The sequence below is a fragment of the Leuresthes tenuis genome, unplaced genomic scaffold (assembly GCF_036924035.1).
Source record: "Leuresthes tenuis unplaced genomic scaffold, fLeuTen1.0.hap1 SCAF_5, whole genome shotgun sequence".
Classification (NCBI taxonomy): Eukaryota; Metazoa; Chordata; class Actinopteri; order Atheriniformes; family Atherinopsidae; genus Leuresthes; species Leuresthes tenuis.
Genome location: NW_027325359.1, coordinates 9,235,718 through 9,257,148, shown reverse-complemented (window position 1 = coordinate 9,257,148; position 21,431 = coordinate 9,235,718). Strand labels below are relative to the sequence as shown.

Below are 21,431 nucleotides of genomic sequence, written 5' to 3'. Positions count from 1 at the left end.
AGCCATGTATGGCCATCAAAAAGTGAAGAACAAGAAAGAAAAAGTAAGTGGCGCAAAAAAAAGAAAACTGCAGCAGGAACATGCTGCAATTACCTAAGTTAACATGCAACAGGTCGGCAACATAACTGGGTACAAAAAGAGCATCTTAAAGAGGGGATTTTAAAATAGTCACTGAAATCATGGATGCCGCACCCTCTGAAAGGTGCTGAAAGGTATATACACGTATCAGAGCAATATATACTACCATCAAGCTGATGTCTTGTTTTAGCAAGGGTCTTTTTCAGCAAGACAACACTAAACCACATACTCATCAGCATAGTTTCATAGTAGAAGAGTCCAGGTGCTGGACTGACCTGCCTGCAGTCCAGACTTTTCACCACTTGAAATATCTGGTGCATCAAGAAATGCTTAAATACAAAAAAAACAAAAACATTTGTCTCCCAAAATTCTAGCAACTGGTCTCCTCGGTTTCTTAGTTTAAAAGAGGAGAGGAAGCTACACAAAGCTATATATGATCATGTCCCAACTTTTTTGAGACGTGTAGGCGTGTAATTTAAGATGAGCTAATAATTTTCACGAAATAGTATAAAATCTCATTTTCAGCACTTGATGTATTCTGTGTTCCGTTTCTGAATAAAACATCGACCGATCACATATTTCTGTTTTTATTTAGATTTGAAAGAGTTTCGCAATTTTTGAGGGGGCTGAGGTTGTAATTTTCTATAAGTTTTGAGAAAAAAATACAAAGAACTGTAGCAACACCAAGATACACAACAACAGAAACAACAAAACCAAAAACCCCACATCTAATCAACATTATCTACACGTATGGGGACAAATGATCTCAGTCAGCATTTGAAGAAAAATGTTTCCACTCCTCCTCTGTTCACCAGAAAGGTCTGATAAGGATATTTCCCCTTTGTCATGGAAAAAGTAGGAATTTATTCTAGCTGACTTATACCTGCGTGTTGTGGCTGAGAAGACTTCCTCATTAAGGTGTATGATAACGCTGCTGACTCACCCTGTTATCTGCTATGCAGACCCCTCACCGCTCTGAATGAAAGAAAAACCTCCCTCAGAGGAAAAACAGTGGTCACTTTGACGTCACGCACTCCATAAATGATGGAAAGGCCAGCCGTGTGCCTCATCCTGGTTTCTATGGTTACAACCTCAGATAGTGCACTAATATACCGTAATAAATGCAGCGCGCAGCTTGTATGATAATACAAAATCCAAGAGGATTTATGAGGTTGTTTTTTTTCCCACCGCAGTGAAAACACGTCTGCTGCTGGTTTTGTTCACACATGTGTCTGTTTTGACTCTTGGATGGACACACAGCATCAATACAGCCGTGCAAAGAAGCTTAGCCATAATCCTGGCGTTGCTGAACCTTCACAGCTGTTTTTCCTCGCCTACAGCAATACTGGTTAATTTGCAGCGACGCAGCCTCCTATTATAGTCCCCGATCAAGACACTAAACAAACAGTGCAGGGCCTTTCAGCTGCTGTCTCGGTATTTGCTTCCCTCTCCTACTTGCTTTCATTTCCTCCTCTACTGATGAGCCAATGAAAGTCTCCTCATGGGGATCAAGGACATCGACTGCCTACATCCTGGCTGTCGAGCTCTGCAAAAGAGCTCCGTACAATCTACAGCATATTTCCTTAGGCCTGTTGAAATGGATCCCTGCTCAGCCCCGGATGACCTACAGCAGATTTTTAATCATAGGGATGTTTACTTGTCCAGCCATCTCAGAAACACTCGAGAGGATCATTTGGTTACACAACTTCATTAAGTAGAAAGTACAGTACACACAGTAATTAACTGCAGTAGGATGGCTGCCAGTTCCCTGAATAAACGGGACCGTCTAAAGCATGAAGATGGGAATACAGAAACAAAATGTGCAAGCATTGAGACACTCTGTTTACTCTGAGTGTTACACACAAAGGCACAGTTGGTCTCTGTGTGGTAAAATAAACACGTTGAGAGCATTTTATCAAACCTGCATCATTTACATCCACATATACATGATAGCAGTTCTTGCCTCATGATACTGTCAGCTGGACTCTTCCTCATCTCACTGTGCTCCATGAACATATGTGCATCCTATAAACAACACAGACTTTATATACAGCAGAGCAACATTTTTAATCTCCCAAAGATGGAAAATCTCCCACACTTTTTCAACTGATTCACTAAATCCCAAAAAAGAATAAAATGAGCCTGCCACTAAGCTATTACAGTGCAGCTCGACAGCTCAATACATGGATCGTGGAATAAGCTCAGGTGAGATATTGTTATTGCTTTATGTTTTTAATGGCATCTGGTATTTTTCCTCCTGTCATAAGTCAAAATGCCTGCTGTGAAAAAGGTGAGACAGAGGGAGACAACAGAGAGATGGAGGTTCACACATGGATCCCCAGCTCACTGAATGTTCTGCTTTCTCCGGCAGCCACTTGTTTACTTCGTCTCTCTGCTCTTTCTTTTTCAGGATGTAGCAACAGACTTTTTTTTTTGTGGAATGAGTCCAAGGACATCTGCGATACTAAAGCGTGCAGTCCATGTCCATGCAATTTAATTATATGCCAGCTGTGAGCTCCAGCTCTCTGCTGTGAATGAATGAATGATTGAGTGTGCGAGGAAGGTTCAAAGCTTTTAAACAAGCACAATACCTTCCCTTTCAGTTTCTACCTTATGCAATAATCTGAAATCTCTCTAGTTGAATTATTCCTCAAAAATAATAAATACAAATTCAGTATTGAATTGAGTATTGAATTGAGAGTGGATGAGAGCAATCTGTCTCAGACAGAGGTCATTGTCTCGTAAATCAGCCTCACTGTTTTCTGAAGAAGATAGCTTATCATAGAATGGACTCCAAAGCCATGATCAAATCAGTGTGTACAAGAAGACATCTCTGAGGTTTGTTGGGCAGGATAAAGTGGCAATTTCTCATGCAACCACTGGGGCTGAGGTTTAGTTTCAGTAAATTCTCTGAGAGGTCAATGTGAAGCAATGGCAGCCCAGTTCTTTCTTTAAACAGACACTTTATCAACCGATTACTTAAACCATTTCTCTGCTCATTTTGGATTTCACTTTTGAACTTCAAAGCTCTCTGAGCTATGACAAATTCTGAGCAAGGACTCAAAAATCCTGCTCCTTGAAAGATGAAAGACCCTCTTTTCATTATCGTTAAACTTCACATTATGTCTGCCTGCTTCAGTGGAGTAACGAAACAATGACTGTTAAAACCGTGAGCATAAGTGTCTCTTTAGATTAACAATTCAATTTAAGAGATTTTTAATACTTCCCTCAACAAAAGCTGTTGAAGGTTTGTTTCAGTATGCTGTTGTGAACATGAATGTTTGTAACCACAAGATCCTTGTTGCCTGGTTAAGGAATAAATGTCATAAAGAGATTGTAATCAGAAATTAATTTCCTTCCTAAGCCTGAGCTGTCACACACGCATGTGCTGAGACCAGATAACTCCCACAGAGAAAATGTCACAATCTCTGGGACATCTTTTTGCAAATTAAGCGCACAACAAACGGACGGCAGTGATCACAGCCCCTGTTTATCAAATGAGATGCAACAGTCGCTGTTGCTCATGTTTACCTGTACAGATACAAATGGCTTTTGTGCCTTTAGACACATTTAATGAATAGGACATGACCACGTGCAGTCACATGAAAAAGAAAGTGCACCCCTCTTTCAATTCTAAGCTTTTCCATATCAGGATGAAATGGGGGGGGGCATCGAGTCCTCACCTGGTCTTGAAATTAGGTAAGAAATTAGGTCAATCAAATGCACTTGATCAATTGGTTAAGTCCATTTTATCAGCAGGTGAGATCACCCCTAAAAAAGCAGAGGTCGCGACAGTTTGCTGGTCTGGAACATCCAGATGTGTGTTATGACAATGCCAGGGAGGAAAGACACCTGCCCATCAAGCCCATCAATCTAGGAAGGGTTACAAGGCCATTTCCAAACTATTTGCAGTCCATCATTCTAAAGAGAGAAAGACCATTTACAAGTAGTAAACATTCAAGACAGTTGCAAATCACAAGTGAACATCCTTGAAGGTTCACCCCAAGGCCAGGGTGTGCAATGTTACAACAACAAACCTAAGAGATACATCTCAAACTCTACAGGCCTCAGTTAGCATATTTAAAGACTGCTGGAACGATGTCCTTTGGACAGACGAGACCAAAGTGGAGACGTTTGGTCATAATGAAGAGCACCATGTTTGGAGAAAACCGAACACAGATCACAGATCAAGCACGGTGACGGAGGGTTGAGGATTTGGGCTAGTTAAGGAATAAATGTCATAAAGAGATTGTAATCAGAAATTAATTTCCTTCCTAAGCCTGAGCTGTCACACACGTTCATCAGCGAGTAAATCTACAACATCGTGTCAGAAAAAAAAAAGTATTAAGATGTTACAATGGCCCAGTCCAAGTCCAGACCTCAACCTGAACTGCTTAAATGCTGTAGCGGGACCTTAAGAGAGCTGAGAACCTCAATGAACTGAGGCAAAGCTGTAAAGAGGAGTGGGCCAAAGCACCTCCACAATGATGTGAGACAAAAAGTGAAGTTAATGCCCCAAAAGATGATTCTAAACTACAGTTTCTGTGTACATCTGTCAGAAATATCACTGTAATGATTCACTGTCATATCTAATATATCTAACCAATAAAGACCGGCCTTCCTTTCAGCCTCCACCAACTCCTGACTTATTAGTCAGCGTGTCACAGAGGAGCAGCCTGTGTCTGGCTCTTTAGTCTCTGCTGTTATGCACAGGTATGAGTCCAGGAGCATTAATCATGAGTAAACCAACTACATTTCTTAAGAAGGGTTTGGCCTTTCTCAATCTCAGCCGGTGGCAATGGCACAGGTCAATTTCATCATATTGCCAGGAAAGCAAACACACAAAGTCATTCACAAGGCATTTCAGGTTGTTTTTGTTCCCATTATAGGGGAATAAAATTGTTTTAATACATCTTGTCCTTCACATTAACACAGCAACTGATCCCGTCATAGCTATCAAACAACTGAGATTGTTTCATTCATGACTTAGACTTAATTAATCCCGCAGGCTTAAACATTGCACGTCTGATTTTGATCTTGCAGTGAGGACATCAGTGGGAGTCTGCCAGTCATTAACTTCGAGAGGAATATTTAAAGAGTTCTGTGCGTGCGTGTGTGCATGAGTTTGCATGCAATAGACTGCTGCAGACTTCTGGTGACGGAGCACTGACGTCTCGATGCGATGAGTCATGCGCCACGTTCCCACTTACGGTACCTCTTCATCACCCTGACACGCACTCACATGCACACCAGAGTCACTTGTCACTCTTCACAGATCTCCCCTCTCTGAGCTCCCAGGCTGCACTCGTCACCTCACATCCCTCCACAGCAGCAGCGACACACCGCAGTCTCCGCCTTTGAGAGCGTGATACCTTCAGCATGTTAATGTGCCCACACAGACCTGTTTCGTATCGTGTCTGTGTGAGCGTGCCACTGTCAGAAACAGCTTGCCCCTCCACTTTGCCATCTGCTTTCATTCTGCTGCAGTTACAAAATGAATAAAGTGGGTTCATGAGTTGGCCAGCAACCAGTGGTGGAGCCAGAAAATTCTTTATGGGGGGGCCTGAGACCATCACTCTATCATGAAAGTATCAGAAAGTTATGTCTCCTTATTGTTTTTTCTGGCACATAGCTGTAGAATATATAGATATAATTCTAGTCATTCCTATTGATATATGCAGGGATGACTGCCATATGGACAGAATGACCATGTTAGATCAAAAGACACCAGGCATAGTTTCTCATGCTAAGCTTTCTGAACTGCTGATAAAAATTACAGTGAATTTTACATTTCAACTGCATAAGATAACAAAACATAAGCATTGCTCAACTCAATTCCAGCTGTCAATTCATGAATTTTAGATGAGTTGATTTGTTGGTAGTGGGTTCATTTTCATTCTATCTTTTGTCTGGTCACCGAGTGAAATCCGTTTATTCAGATGTTCATTTTCATTTACGCGTTTTACAGTGTTGTTAATGTTTATTTAATCTCTAATGTAGCATATAGATTGAACGTATTTTTCTTTTTGTTTTATTTTCTTTCATTTACGCTTACGGTCCATTAGTTTCCTTTCAGGATTTCAGTGTTGACCAACTTTGCAGTGCTTTTATCTGACCCTTATGTTGTTGTTTTTCATACCATACTGTTTCTTTTCTTTTTTCTTTTACTGTGTTTCGCTTTACGCTCTATAAAGCAAATTGTGCTATACAAATAAAATCTAACTGCTTTACTGATGAAAGAGGAGTTTCTAGATGCAGCTCTTGTTCTATGAGAACACGAACAACTCTCTGAAGGACTTCACTATTGGTCGTGAGGGGTTACCAGGCTTAAGAGGGTGGTGGCCATGGCCACCCATTGGCTCTGCCTCTGCTGGCAACTCTCTCTATTAATACAGCCTGCTCAAGCTTATGTTGCAGGGGGGTTGCTTTTTGTTTCTAGACAAGCAGAGTACATTTGAAATTGTTGAGTCCTTATAAGAGGTGACATCTATGAGCCATAAATGACGGGTGGGATTGGGTGGTTCTGGAGGTCAAGGAATCCCAGAGACAGAGTCTGTGTTTGAGCAATGGCAAGAACTAAAAAAAGCTATTAATACAAAGCAAAGCCTTGTGTTTGCAAAGAAATGAGCCAGAAACAAAGTCCAGTGTAAGGCACGTCGTCTGACCACATCTGAAGACCAAAGTGTTTATAGCTGTTCTGAACAGCCAATTTTGAAGGCCGTCTGAAAAGCTGGCTGACAAAGAAAGAGGGGGGATGTAATAATTGTTCAGAATGAGGTAATGATATGTACTGTCAGATGATGGCTCCTCCGAGGTATTCAGCGTTAACCTGAAATGGAGCTCAAGGTGTTGTTTAAAGAATAGGAGGGCTACAGCAAATACATAGGCACAAAAGTACATGGAACAAATAACATACATTACCATGCTAAATTACTCACAGCGACAGAGATAACATGCTATTGTTTAACAGGTGAAATGTTTACCATGTTTTTCTTCTTAAGCTGCTCTCTGACTGTCCACTCACAAAACGTTTACTACATCAAGGTGACAGCAGACAGTAGGTAATATATTAAATTCACCTCTGACATTTAAAGCAGTTTACATGACAGTGTTGCAAATTTTGGATTTTAATCATGCTCTGCAATTAATTCAGTCCCACACAGCACAAAAGAAAACCTATTTACAGCATACTCTGGAAGTACTGTATCAAGCATGAAAGGCACTAATGATTACATACTTATGTGTATACTTATACTTATGTATATAATAGTTTTACAGGAACGTAAAGCAGTGAAATACATTAAAACAACAGTTTGCTTTTACTTAGTATTTAATATCTCATTTTTGCTATGGCTCTTAAGCAGATAGTTCATAAGTAAGCTGCACTGCTAACATACACTGGGACCAACAACATTTTTTGGGCTCACTATCATTTTTTTCTACACCAAAAGACTGGAACTACTCTGGCACGGACTCTTTTTTTGAACCACAGCGAAGAACCGTTTATGTTAGGGGACTGCTGGCGGGGTCATGGAGACCAACCAGACCAAGTAAAATGTGACCACCTATTGAAAAATCCATTGTCACTGTAGCATTCAGTCTGCTTAACACAAGACGGAAAAAAAAATTAAAGCTAAAAGAACATGAGCTCCGCGTTCCTCATTTTTCCCAGAGGTCCATTTTTTTTAATTCATTTTGTTTATTGCCAGTTGCATCTGTAAAAGCTACACAATGTGGCGAATAGGGTGGCCTTCACAGTCGCCGTACACAGCAGAACTTTTAAATAGTGTTTCCAGCTGCAATTACTGACTCTGCCAAGCATTTTTTTTTTTAAAATAAACTCATCGTACATTCAGAGATTCCACTTGAAATATAGTCTATAAATTCCATTTGTGTAGCCATTCACATATGGGCAAATCAAACAGAAAAGCTGGTAGCCACGACCCCTACAACCTTGTCTCTAGTGTGCCGTTAGAAAAAGCTTGTTAGAGAAGCTCTATAACAACCCTCTTTTTCTTCTCTGCTGATGTAGTTGGTTGTAAGTAAGTTGACTCGTCATTTCAGAGGATTCGAAAATTGCCCGGTGGCATTATCTCTAATTTTTAAAAAGCTGAGGAGGAGCAGATTTCACAAATACATCAAGTTCTTTATCTGACACACACACCAACCTTTTTACAAGACGTTATGTCATTATCTAAATTTTATAGCAAACCCATTACATACAGGACAGTTAGATGTGAACAAGAGCTCATAAAGTTTCCTTTGAAACAAGCTTTGTGCAACCATATATCCTTTGTCACACTCGACTAATTTATCACTCCTTGTGGATAGATAGATAGATAGATAGACGACAGGCATGGATGATTTAAAACCAGTGGCTGGCATAGACAAGAAAGGTATGAGTTGTTGTCTTCCCATGTGTCTCTCTTGCATGCCACACTCTGGAAAACTGACTTTGCCGTAACATCGCAGGTTTACAACACAGCACAGCTGGGGGCACAGCAGATGAAAGGTGTTGTCAGTGAGGCTTGGCTGTGTTGTCAGCATTTCAGTACAGATATCAGGTTTCAACACCAACTTGTGGGAGCTACATATCAGATGTGAGATGAGAACAGCAGGTACAGGCTTAAACCTCTTTCATTGGAAGCACCAGATATAATCTTGATTTTTATTTTTTTTTATTTTCTGTAAGACATCTTTTAACAGAATTTTTTTGCACATTTTTCAGGTTTGGTAACTTTGGCAACAACAATGATGATGAATAAGGATTAAGGAAGCATGACTTGAAAACAAAGTGCTAAGTTCATCATCATTTCGTCATATCAAAGACCACACATAGCATACTGAGTTACTTAGATTGTGACTGTTTCATTTCAAAGGAAATGCATTCAAGGCCTCAAGAGTTGACATAATATACTGTAAATATAACATTTACACCTAACAGAAAGGTTTTGAGTACTTCTACCAACATTCATTCCAACAAACATAAAGTCTGTCACCATTTTGTTTTATTACTCAAACAACAATAGTTTTATCATGTATCAGAATGGCTAAGATTAGACCAATGACTGTAAATAACAGATATTAGACTAAAAGGAAAATGCCTTAATAAAGTGCTATAGCAGTGATAAACCACCTATGAGCAGGTGCAAAAACATATCTTGCTCCAACAGAGGTGTCATTAGCAAGATTATCTCTTTCTGTTCAATGTTATGGTGGTCATTTTTTAAAATAAGTCCATAATTAGATCGATAGTAGATCTCAAAGATACTTGTTTTTGTCCAGCTGGATTTTCAAGCATAATGTTTCCAGCTCCACCCGCTTGACCAAAACCCACCACTTTCGACCAAATGCTCAACTTAAAAGCGCCAAAATAGCAGGTCACAAACCAACGGAAGATGTCACATTGGTTATGTTGGGATTTAACTCTGCACCTCTACCTAATTTCAAGTACAGAGCTATAAATTTGCTCCAGTGCTCGCCTGACTGCAGCTGCTCATCCACGTTTTGGCTCACTGTACTTCACTCTTTGGCTAAACTACGCAAACAAAGGTTTTAATGCGTTGCTGCTGTTAGATAGAAAATGTTCCCCCACTGGTTGGGAAAAATCTGACCATAATCAGTGACAGGATTGGTTTGTATTCCATAAAAACACTAGCTGTCTGCATTAGTGTTTGTCACTGGTATTAGTATAGCATAGTTTCAAGGTAGAGATGCACAGCTGTGGACTGCTTATTTGGCTCATGATATCTCTTCTAGCACATGAAAAACACCATATGGACATGTGAACAAGGTAGAAATTTAATAAGAGTATCCCCCTGTCATGCATTTAATGACAGCTCATTGTTCAGCTGGACAGGTATGCAGCAAAGTTTGTGAAGAATGATTAAGAGTGGTCTGAAATATGCTTACTTTAATTGTTTTCCAATAATGACAGTGTTGACTACAAGCTTGAGAATTCTTGGTAAAGGTGGAACCATATATCAAAATAAAACAAGATAACAATCACAAAGCTTTATCCAGTGCGGTTGTCACACAGGACTGAATGCTATCTGCTCTGAAAAATATACTGCAGAGCTAAATTCAATAAAAGCGTATTTCAAATCAGGACATTTTCTTTCCCACTAAATACCCACAGAAAGCAGAAGTACTTATAACTGAGGGCAGTGCTATATTACAGCCAAAGCTGTCGATGTTAGAGATAAGCCTGCTGCTAGCAATGAGGGAAAAAGGTAAACATCCAGGGAGATTAGATGAAGGACATGCACAGTTCAAATAGTGGCCTGAGTAGTGAAATACAGCTGTGGCGCCATCATCTAGATTTTAGAAGCAAATCAAAGACTCTGCTTTGCCCAGATTCGATTCCTCCATTTCTTTTTCGCTTAACTTCAACACACCAATGTGGCAGTGGTTGTAGCAAAGAGAGGAGTGCATGCTTATTCAGAGCTGAGCCTGATCTTATCTGGAGCGTGCTCCAGCTGTCAGTGCTTGCTAGCCTGCTCGTAGAGCATGAGGTCTGGGTGTGGTTTTCTAGTCAGCCTGCAGCATCTGACTAAAGAGAAACACTGAGATTAAATACAGTCAAACTTGTTTAGGTCACATGGCAGTGCAGCCAAGAGTTCAGCTGTTGGTTTGTTAACATCTGCTCCTGGTCTCCCTCACCGATGACAAACAGTAAAACAGAACTGTGTTGCTCTCTCGGGTGTCAGGCACACAACCCAGCAGATTGTGTGTCGCAATCATTTTCTGCTGTGAGGAAGCATCGGCAGAGAAAAAATGTTTGGATTTGTCATTGTGTTTTATTATTACACTTTATTCATTTGACCCAAGAGGTTCTGCAGAGTGAGTCATGCTGTGTTCATCACACAGAGGACCTCCACCTTTTCTGAACAGGCAAAACACTCACGCATTCAGGCACAAGGGAGGAGCTCAAGCGCATTAAAGTGATAAAATTTGACAGAAACCACTGCAACTGTGTGGCGAGTGCGTCATTCTACCTGTATAGTGGCGAATGGCAGAAAAGCAGAACTGCCTGTTCTTGGCTGTGTAATGCTACACAGGGTGATTAAAAGAGAGATTAGCTTGCAAGAAGAGGAACAAAACACTCTCAACAAAAATTTAAGTAACACCCAACCTTTAATCTATGCAGAAAGTAGTTATATTTCTTTACTGTAGACCTTTTCACGTAAAGCTCTAAAGTGGCAAATACGATCTCATCGGTACTCTGCTGTCACGTGCAGATGACATAAACTCCGCTAGTGCCCACTGCCAGTGGAAAGGGCTGCTACAGAGCTACCCACAGATTCATTTGAACTGAATCTTGAATCTAAGGTGACATAAAAATGGTGGGAAATCACAGACTCCATCTTTTCATGCTATCATGGCATTATTGAATAACATTTTGAGGGTTGTACATGGATTTTCTCATAAATTCTGATCGAATTAAATCCAAATTTGCTCATTTATAAACGGCGAACAACGTCGAACATAATCTACAAATGCAAGACTCCAAGCAGATCTTGCAGTCCAAGCGAGTCTGGTGCCTACTCCACCATTGTTGCAGCACATTTAGTAGTTGAGGCTTAACACAGTACTTTCATACAATGTTTCATGAGGCGTGTCCTTCCATGTTTACCATATTTTGACTAAACCTGACCCCCTGTCAAATCAAAGCTCTGCCACAGAGTCAAGTTCTAACCCCAACATCAACCACAGAGCCTCTATGAGGAGTATCAGACTCTGCAAGGATGGTTGGAAATCTGCATCACACCTGCTCTGTCTTACACATAAGCTGATTTGGCTCTGTGACTTATTTGGCAACTGGTTCAAAGGCACTACAACAATGCCCTCCCCATTCCATCTCCAAACTTTACTCACAGAAGAGCATTTTATCTGTCCTGTGAAAAAGACCAAATGCATCGCAAGTAACTGGCATTTCTCATGTTTTTCAAAAGCGGGAACACCAACAAGTGTCTTGAGTAATCATTAGTCTTAATATAATCCCAAAGATGATAATGGCTCGGTGAATTTTATTGTGGTAAGTTCTACCCTTGTATTCATTACCCAGTATATTTGAAATCTTATTCAACAATTTAGCCGATGAGATTTAGCCTGAATGTGACCTATAAATGTCTGCCACATCCCAATGTATCCCATGTATTCACCTTGAGGAGACACTGTGACACTGAAACATCAGTTTGTTTGTACAAAAGCAGTAAAATAAACCCGTGCTTTCCAGCCATCTATTTATGTCCCTGCAGGTTGTTGTCCTCATGCAGAGAGGCACCTGCTCCAGCTGTTTTCCGCTGGATGATTATCTTTAGCTCTATGAATCTGTAGGTCTGTGTGTCTTTCTCTGAGAACTTTCATCTTCTTCAGCTGCCATCACTGCTGGATATGGGCGTGCTTCAGGGGCCAAAGGCGGAAAGGTTTCCACACTGGGCAGCCTCTTTGAGAGTGTCAACAAAGAGCATATTCCCAAGAAGATGTTCCCATATTTATTATCTATGAGTTCTAGGTAAATATTTGAGATTGTATGTCAACTATGATGCTTGCACAGTGACTCCAATTAAACATTTTATGTAACAGTTAAATCTGGTGCAGACTGGATGGCTTCATGGATCACAATGAAGCACTGAGGCTTATTATTTTCATCTAACCATTAGGGTGTGCATGAAGACACACACTAATGGTAACATAAAAAATGTTGAACAGGCACACAGCTGGTGCCTTTCATGATGTAGTACTGATCCAGAACTTGCAGAATAATGACATTTCCATTGGCCTCACCTGTGCTTTGTGTTCAAAGTAAATTCTTCTCTTGGTTCTATACCAGCAAAAATTTTAAGCCACTCCAGAACCAGTTTTCCTGGCTTAGAGGCACTTCTTTAGCTGTCAAAAGTTTTAACAGAGTCCAAGATTTTTTCAAGCTAGTCGTGAAAAAGTTTTATGCCAATGCGATTTTGGATGATGGAAGCCAAAAAGATAAAAGCCTTGCTCCCATCTTGATGCATTTATAGCCTGATTATTCAGTAGGTATGACCCAACTTTGACATTTGCCTACATTCACACACTGACTAAACAAACAACCACAAAAAAAAAAGTGTCATACTGACTGTTGTTGAAGATTACACAGTAGCCATCAATCATCAAGGTAAATGTGACTGTACTTTCCCATGAATCAAAGCTCTACTCAGCTTGCTCCACCCTGCACCCTTCAGCCTATAAAGTTAGATCTGTGAGCTTTTGGCAGTCATCGGGCCCACCCTTCCTCAGGGTCAGAGAGTCCTCTCCCCTCCCACAAAAAAAACTTGTTTATTTTCTTTCCCTTTTGAAACTGACAGTGGCAATCATCTGGTGAGTGTTTCTACTGTTTCATTACATGCTTCTCATATGTGGCTGTCTAGTTGAACATTGTGCTTCAGAGTCACTGCTGGTCACTTATCGTCCAAGCTATCTAATAAGGGATACTTCAAGGTTTGATTTTGGGTCTCCTTACTGCTCTGGTAAGAGCAGTGCTAAACTAATTCATGGTAATAAAAGTTTTAATTGCTATGAGCAGCTATTCTCCTGCTTAAAGCTTGTTTATTCTACAGATCTACTTACAGTACCCTGCCCATACTACCAAGGTGCAAGACGTCCGCTTACAACATGGTTTAAAAATCCAAGAAATATGTAGTCAGACAAAGGCTATAGACAGGGGATGAGTTTGAATAAAAATGTCTGCATATGCTGCTTGTTTGATTCACAAATGTATCTGTGAAATGTATCTATCAAAGCAAATTAGCGATGGCTCTAGTTTCTGCTGCTTCCTCATCTTTTCACTATTTTTCTGTAAGGTTTGGATGAACATTTGTTCCATGTGTAGCTAGTACAAAATGAACACATGAAGAAAATGAATAAATACATATATCCCCCATGCAGTTGAAAAGGTACTTTGGGTGCCTCATGTGTTATTGCAAAACTAGACTGATTAACTGGCAAACTTGATCCATCTGGATTTGAATTATTCTATGAAACGATTAAATTAACTCTGATACATCCCAGTGGTCTAATTAACTCCACTTCAACATGTGCCACTAAGGTAGCTCTTAGTAAAGCCAAGTGGAAAAGTGGGCCAACACCTTTTCCTGCAAATACTGTGCTTATCTTTACACTAGTTGACAACCAGTCATTGCAACCTTCAACAGCACCACCTCACACTGCACAAGCCTTTAAATGCATTTCGTAGACGTTCACTGACAGAAGAAACTCACACGGGCGCTTAATGTTTTGCAAGTTTACTTTTGTTCAGACAAAAATAAAGAAGCTGCCACTGAGCTGTACTGTTATTGACTTTGGGGTTGTCCAAAGCTGATGGGGCAGGCTCCCTCTGGCAACCGAAGGTGTCACGCGTGTGAACGTACTGCCTGTCCAGAGATCAACAGACGTCTGCTTTCGGGCGTTCTCTGATAATCACCTGCTGACTGAAGGGATGCGGTTTGCATCTCTGACTGAGTTGTATCAATCTACTATCTGACGTGGCTCTCTCCTCTGCTCCTTGAAGGTCACCAGCAAAGGTTTATGTCACACCTTGTCTTTAAAAGTCAGAGGGTTTTAATCATTTAAAATCTCCATGGAAAAAACATTGGTAAAAAAAATTAAAAAAACACTCCCAACCTCCCAATGAGTTTCAATATCCTTGTATTTGTTTTTTTTAGGAGCTGCAGCTCTGATCACATTCACACTCCGTGCCACAGACAGCATCCACTGCGCTGTGTTGAATCATACTATCTGAGCAACCTTGTACAAACTGTGAAGTGGTCTTAGATGCACTGTTTGCAGCCGATGATTGACAGTGTTCAGACAATGCGTCTGCTGGAGACTACAGAGATGCTAACAGGATTTTCCTCATCGTCTCTGTCGTGTGACAACACAGACTGCCTGTCAAATCTACCCTGAAATATGGCGCGTTTCTGCTTGTCATCCTTATTTTTTGCAACCAACATGTTGATGTATATTTTCATTGAATCATTCTGACATAGCATTTAACCTACAGGTTTAGCTCATCCAGAAAAACTCATTTCTCACCTGTTTCCATAACCTCCAGTTTACCAGACAAGGATAAAGCATGGTTCACAACTGAAAGAAAACAATTAAATGCAGAGCTCCACTGAAAAGAAGAAGAAAAAAAGCAGTGACAATGTTGAATTCAAGTATGGGAACCTGTGCTTAAATTTTTAACTAACATACTTAGCTTCGGGATTTGGAGAAAATCAGATTTAAGGCATCGAACAACATCAGTAAGTGAATCAGGTTTGAAGAGCCGGCACAGGGCTGTGACTGTCTACCTTGTGATTCGAATAAGTTTAACTCTACAACACACAACCCTAATCAGCTGCATCAAAACAATCATTAACCAACCTCCTGCCGCCTCCTTTTCCACACACACACACACACGACTCAAGGCGAGATTCCAGACAGCGGCTCAGAGACTCTTCCTTCTCCCCTCTCACCACCCCATCTCCTTCACAGAGCTCCACAACACAAACAAGACCTCATGCAAAGCACTCAGAGCAGGCTGGAACAGTTTGCAATGCACACTGAAAAACACATGCCCGTCACAAAATGTTCACTACATCTGAATTTTGTGTTGTCAACAATGCCCTGCGTTTTATTCCCAGCAGTGAAAGTGGAAGTGGGTTATAAATCTAGCCCTGCATGCCGCACTTTTTTCAGGCTTTTATCGCTACATAAAATCCTGGGTACACGGTTGGGATTTTATGCAGCTACTCAGTAAATGGCACTGCATGTTCTCCGTGTGGACGAATCGAAGGGAAATGCTTTATGTTAGGGTTTTGTCTGGCTTTTATTGTAATGTTCTGTGCCTTAGTTGACATGCTGGAAAAACCCTCTCCATGATATTATCGCATTTTAGAAACTAGCAACCATAATGTAGCCATTTATGAAATTGCTTAATATATAGTGTACTAATTTAACCCCTTATAACAACCAGAAAACTAAATAAATCACATCCAAATAGATTTGCAGATCCCTTTTGCAAATATTTTAATCAGATTATCATTATACATACTCTAATCAGTGTGGTGCATTATTTTACGCACATACAGTTCATTCTCACATAGTCGCGTTATCTAGAGTAAACAGTTGAATTGTAAACAACAGATTTTCAGCAGCGCCACACCAATCTCCTCTGTGTTTAAACTGGCTCTTTAATGGGGCAAAGGTTATAAACCCCAACCATTTTCTGTAATATGAGCACTGCTCTCTCATAGGTTGGGAGGTTATAAACACACCACTGGATAGGCTGCCCCTGAATGGTGTTAGGAAGAAGCCATCTGCTCCTGTTTATGGTCCATTAACCCTGCTACCCCTGGATAAGCAGGCTGCCCCCCACAGCAACAGGTTCAACAGGCCTGAGATGATATTTAGATGTCAATAATGTTGAAGAAAGAAAAGACATCTGCCCGAGTCGTGTCTCTGCTTCAGTGTGTTTCCTAATTTGTACAATGAAAAACATACAGCAGCTGGAAAGTCCTTACCTTCCCAGAAGTCCATAGGCATATTGAGAATCTGCCAGCAGTAATGTGATCTCACCCCTCTGCATGGACATTATACACTCCTCCAGGGCCTACAGGTGTCAAGGAACATATTACTTACACAACACTTTGAGGGCATTATTCATATGCAAATATTTGCATTATTTAACGTGGATTTGTCTTTGTATTGTGCATCAATTGTTAATAAATAGTCCCTATCATTCGATGACTATTTACAAATATAAATATGTTAACCTATTTTAGATATACAAGCCCTCAGGTCAGTCTGTCGGTCCACTGTTTAGGTCTAAACTACATCATTGTCATGTTTACCAAGTCAAGGTCTGGAGTCAAAATTTTATTGGCGAGTTTCTGATCTTTAGTCTTATGCTATCGCTAAGTTAACAACGATAACTTATGAGGAAAAATTTGAAAAATAAAAACATCCTAAAATTTGGTTTGCACACTTAAATCCCCACGAGGATAACATATGTTTTTAAGCTTGAGATAACAGTTTTGCTGAGCAGTTCCAAATATTATGACCACTGACTTTCCAAGCAGCCACAGCTGCACTTTGATTTTGTGATGAATAGCAAAACTCCAGGATGCACACATGCAACTAAGATCCTGAACATGACAACTTACTTGCTAATCATAATCTTATTAGCATTGTGAGCATGCTGATGTTAGCAGTCAGCCAGCAGTCAGGCCTGCAAAGCCACTTGAATGGGTGTAATGTTTTTCTGCCCTGTTTCTATTTGTCCCTGCGGAGGCAATGCAAACACAGGAGATCATCCTGTTGAAAAGATCTCACCTGGTTTACATCTCCCTCTCCGATCACAAAGACAAGCTTGCAGTCCTTCTCCACCACAGTGCGGTCCTCCAGAACACCCTGCATCTTCACTGTCACCTCCTGGCCCCAGGTGGGGCACGGGACCTGTGAGTCCCCTGATTTCAGCACTTTCTTCCTCAACAGCCGGTCCTCTGGGTGAGGAAAGAAGACAGAACCATTCGTAAGGAAAATGTCTAATAGGCACAGTCATCCACATGTCCAAAACGCTGTAGCATCACAATTCACGTTTGAAAATCATGAGTGTATGATTCCCACCCCTCTCAATCCCCTGCTCTCTTAATAAGAGAATAAGAAGCAGTGGCCTAACAACATCCTCCACCCCTCTGCCTCCTCATAAGAAAGCAAATCAAGCGTGTACAACAGTGTGTTGTTTTGTATAAATTCCTCTCTTTCTCATTCTCAACATGTCACAAGCTGCATTTTAGTCTAATATGGGTCACTTATGGGTCAAAGGTGTATAGACGTACAACTCCTCGGCAGATGACTAATCTTAATGATATTTTCACTTCTTTTTTCTTCTTGTCCTTAATTTCACCTCCTTTGCTCCACCTCTGTGTTATGTATTAGAGGTACTTAATTAGGCTAAGTACTACAAATACAGGGTTACGGTTAGGAAAACATCACGTTGCAAGAATTTTTTGGCTGGATCATCTTGTAAGCTGTATCTCCATACAGTCAAAAAAAAATGAGTGATGGTTTTTAACCTTACTTTTTCGTACTTTTTTAACTTTTGTTGTGCAACTGCTGCATTTGGTGCTGTGAGCCAACATAGTTTTTATACCCTCTGCCATGAGGTGGAGTTGTGTAGGAAGAAGTGGGATTATTCTGTTAGCAGTGGGCAAACATGTGCCAAGAAACAGCAACAAAAACTCCAAATGTGATTGGACCCTTTTCTTCTTCTACTGTCATAGTTTTAGTACAAACTTTGAAGACAAATGTAAAGCTACTTATGAGATACAGATATTTCTTGTATTTCAGGTTAACTACTAGCATGAAATCAATGTCAATATTTCCATATGAGAAGTACTGAATCCTCACCTGAGATGTTCTCCCATTCTTCTGCCAAGAACAGCTCCTCAAAGCTTGTGGAGGTCCAGTCCTCCACAGCATATTCTGGAAAGAGAATCTCTGCCGTGCTGTCCCTCTCCAACACATCGTCTTCTGTTGACGGGTCTTGGAATCGTACCATCTTCCAGCTGTTTGTTTTCTTCAGTTTTCTCTCTTTCTTGCATTCTGTCTTTCCACTCTCTTGCTCAGGATCGGGTGGTCTTTTTATCTCAGTGCCTTTACCCTCCCCTGCCCTGCTCTCGGTATCAGCCTGCTTTTTCCCGCAGAGCTCCTCAGCTTTATCTGCAGGCCAACGCGGCATCTCATTCAGAGCCAGCTCAGAAATCTCCTCTCTTAGCTCGGGCTCTGCAGGCCCCACTGCTGGGTCCTTCTGCTCTTCCCGACATGGCTCTGTCTCCATTTTACTATTAAGTGTGATGGACACTATCTGCATTAGTCTCAAAAAGAGATGATCCTCTTTGCTCAGCCAGTCATCCACTGAGGTGCAAGCTAGTAGCTCTACCTGGCACCTACAGTCCGCCTTTACAAAAAAAAACCTCCATGACGTAGCATTTACAAAAATCCAAGTTGTGTTTCAGTCTAACTCGATTTTTAAAGCCTTGTCCCAAAAGTAGCTGTGTAAATTCTGCGGTTCGGTCACACGTTGACCTCACCTCTCAATCACTTGAATTCTTCTTAGTCTTCTTAGTCCAGTGATACGGAAGCAGCAAAAAAATGATCAATGTAAAGAACCTGTGCAGTACAACGAAGCACTCACAGCCAACAGGGTTGTGCAGTGATAATCTAAAGGATTAGAAGGAAAGAAAAAACCTAATCTGCCAGAACGTCTGTAAGCTTCTTAATGACTTCACTGTCGTGCCCCATAACACAGTTCCGATTGCAATATTGCAATATTTACCACGTAAGATCTTAGGAGACACAAGCTTGGACTAATTTTTCTTTGAGCTACACCTGAAGATGTTGACGATCACTTTTATAGTTGTGTCACAAGATGCACAGAGCGTCAACACCAAGCAGCCAGTAGAGAAAGCGCTAGATTACAGTTTACAGGCGAACAGTCGGGGTGAATTCAGGGTTAGTCATTTAAGACTATCAGCAGTTCAATATTCTTTAACCCAACCGTGTTTTTGCTTCTGTCAGGATCATAGAGAAAATATCAAATAAATATATCTCTGCTTTAAAACACTTAAAACCATTTATAAACAAATATTCGACCAAGAATTTTCTTGGTGCACCTCAGTGCAGCTACACGCTCGGACTGCAGCTGAGACGAACCACTTTTGGTGTGTCAGAAGCTGGAGTTCAGTGGGGTCAAATATCATTTCCAGAGAGATTCTTTTTTTTTTCTTCTTTCAAAATCTCAAATGAGATTTATGTCCTGATAAACATGGCAATACAAACCAATTTAGAGGCCAAAGTCCTGTGGCACAGTGCACTTGTTTACTGAGGCTGAGATAATGGGGCACTGATAGTGTTGATAAGAGAAACAGTTGTTAAGTGGCAGGAAGGTTGCATATTGTTTCATTAATCAACTTGAACATGTAATCAATAAACAAAAGTATGAAGATATGACAGGACAAAGTTTATAAGGGAGACTTCTGATGGAGAACCAGATGCAAAAGAGAAGGTTTTCCCACTTCTGAGTGAATACAGATTTCAGCAACTCAACACTCTGGGCCTCCTTTGTTTTATTTTCCGTTCAGTGTGTGCCAAATGTTTTCACCGGTCACAAGGTCTGGACTGCAGGCGGTTTAGCAGACAGACTCTTTCCCGATAGAACTAATGCAGCATGTGCTTTGACAGTAACTTGCTGAAGTAAGCAAGATATTCACTGATTTGCAGCTCCAAAATCTTAAGATATCATACATCATTAATGGTTCTTTCTAGGACGTACAGGTTGGGAACTACACGAAGAGCGCTAATGCACTTTCATGCCTCCACGGTTGCAAACTTTCGAGTTGAGCTGTCGAAAACAAGTCTCTCTCGTCTGTAGCGCAGATGATGAGCTGTCCATTACTCTCATAAAGATATTCAGAGTTTGATTCATGTGACACTACACGAGTTACACGAGTCGCTACAGGGTGGCGTGGCCTGAAAATCCCTGCCATTTACTATCATTCACTCCTCTTGTAACAGTACAATGATTTCTCTGGAATCTTTTCATCTAGAATATACTGCAGATGATGAAGTCTTTTTCTTTTAACTTGCGCACACATTCTTTGAAAAACAGTGACATTTCCCAGCTTCAACACTGGATAAATTGTGCTTAATACCAGTTACAAATAAAAAAAAATACAAACCGTTTGATTATTATTAACCTTTTATACAACAGCCCAACCCTTTTGTCACCGTAGAGGCGTGGACTGCTGTATTACTCATAATAAATGGACACGTGCATTCTCCACATAGTAAACAAAACCCGCTTTGCTGGTTGTGAGGCTGTTCTTTAATCCACAACCAGCAAAGTGAGTCGTCCGTCAGGATTAAACTAATCCAAATTCAATTTTTGTCATTTCATTTCCCTGACACAAAAACAAGCAATAAATATTGTGGGTAACTTGGCTTGTTTGTTTTCTCTCTGGGCACTCTGAAATCATCTGGAGATTCTGACCCCTTTTCAGATTTTCTTTGTTACAATTACCTGCTTTGAAAATTGTTACACAAATCTCTTCATTGTTCGCATCTGACAGCATGTGACTGAATTTAACACCAGTATTCCATCCAAATCTTGATCCACATCTTCTAGACAGTCTCTCCCTTAGGATTAATGAAGTGTCTGTCTCCATCTATCTGTGCGAAGAACGACTATAAACCTGACTGCCTGACCTTTAACCAGCCCTGTGGCTAACATTACATGGTTCAAACTCCTAAACGGTTATTGTTTTCTGCTCTTC

At 40.7% G+C, this 21,431-nt stretch overlaps 1 protein-coding gene across 1 annotated transcript in view; it reads right to left on the bottom strand.

Moving 5' to 3' along the window:
* fkbp16 (FKBP prolyl isomerase 16) overlaps window positions 1-19,720 on the bottom strand; it is a 33,253-nt gene extending 13,533 nt beyond the window's left edge. The window contains exons 1-3 of the mRNA XM_072385807.1: window positions 18,508-19,720; window positions 17,431-17,600; window positions 16,620-16,708 (exon numbers count right to left, since the gene is read on the bottom strand). Of these exons, the coding sequence (XP_072241908.1) occupies window positions 16,620-16,708; window positions 17,431-17,600; window positions 18,508-18,970 (722 nt within the window). The 5' untranslated portion in view covers window positions 18,971-19,720. The remainder of the gene's footprint in view (window positions 1-16,619; window positions 16,709-17,430; window positions 17,601-18,507) is intronic.
* Between the last annotated feature and the right edge of the window lie 1,711 nt (window positions 19,721-21,431).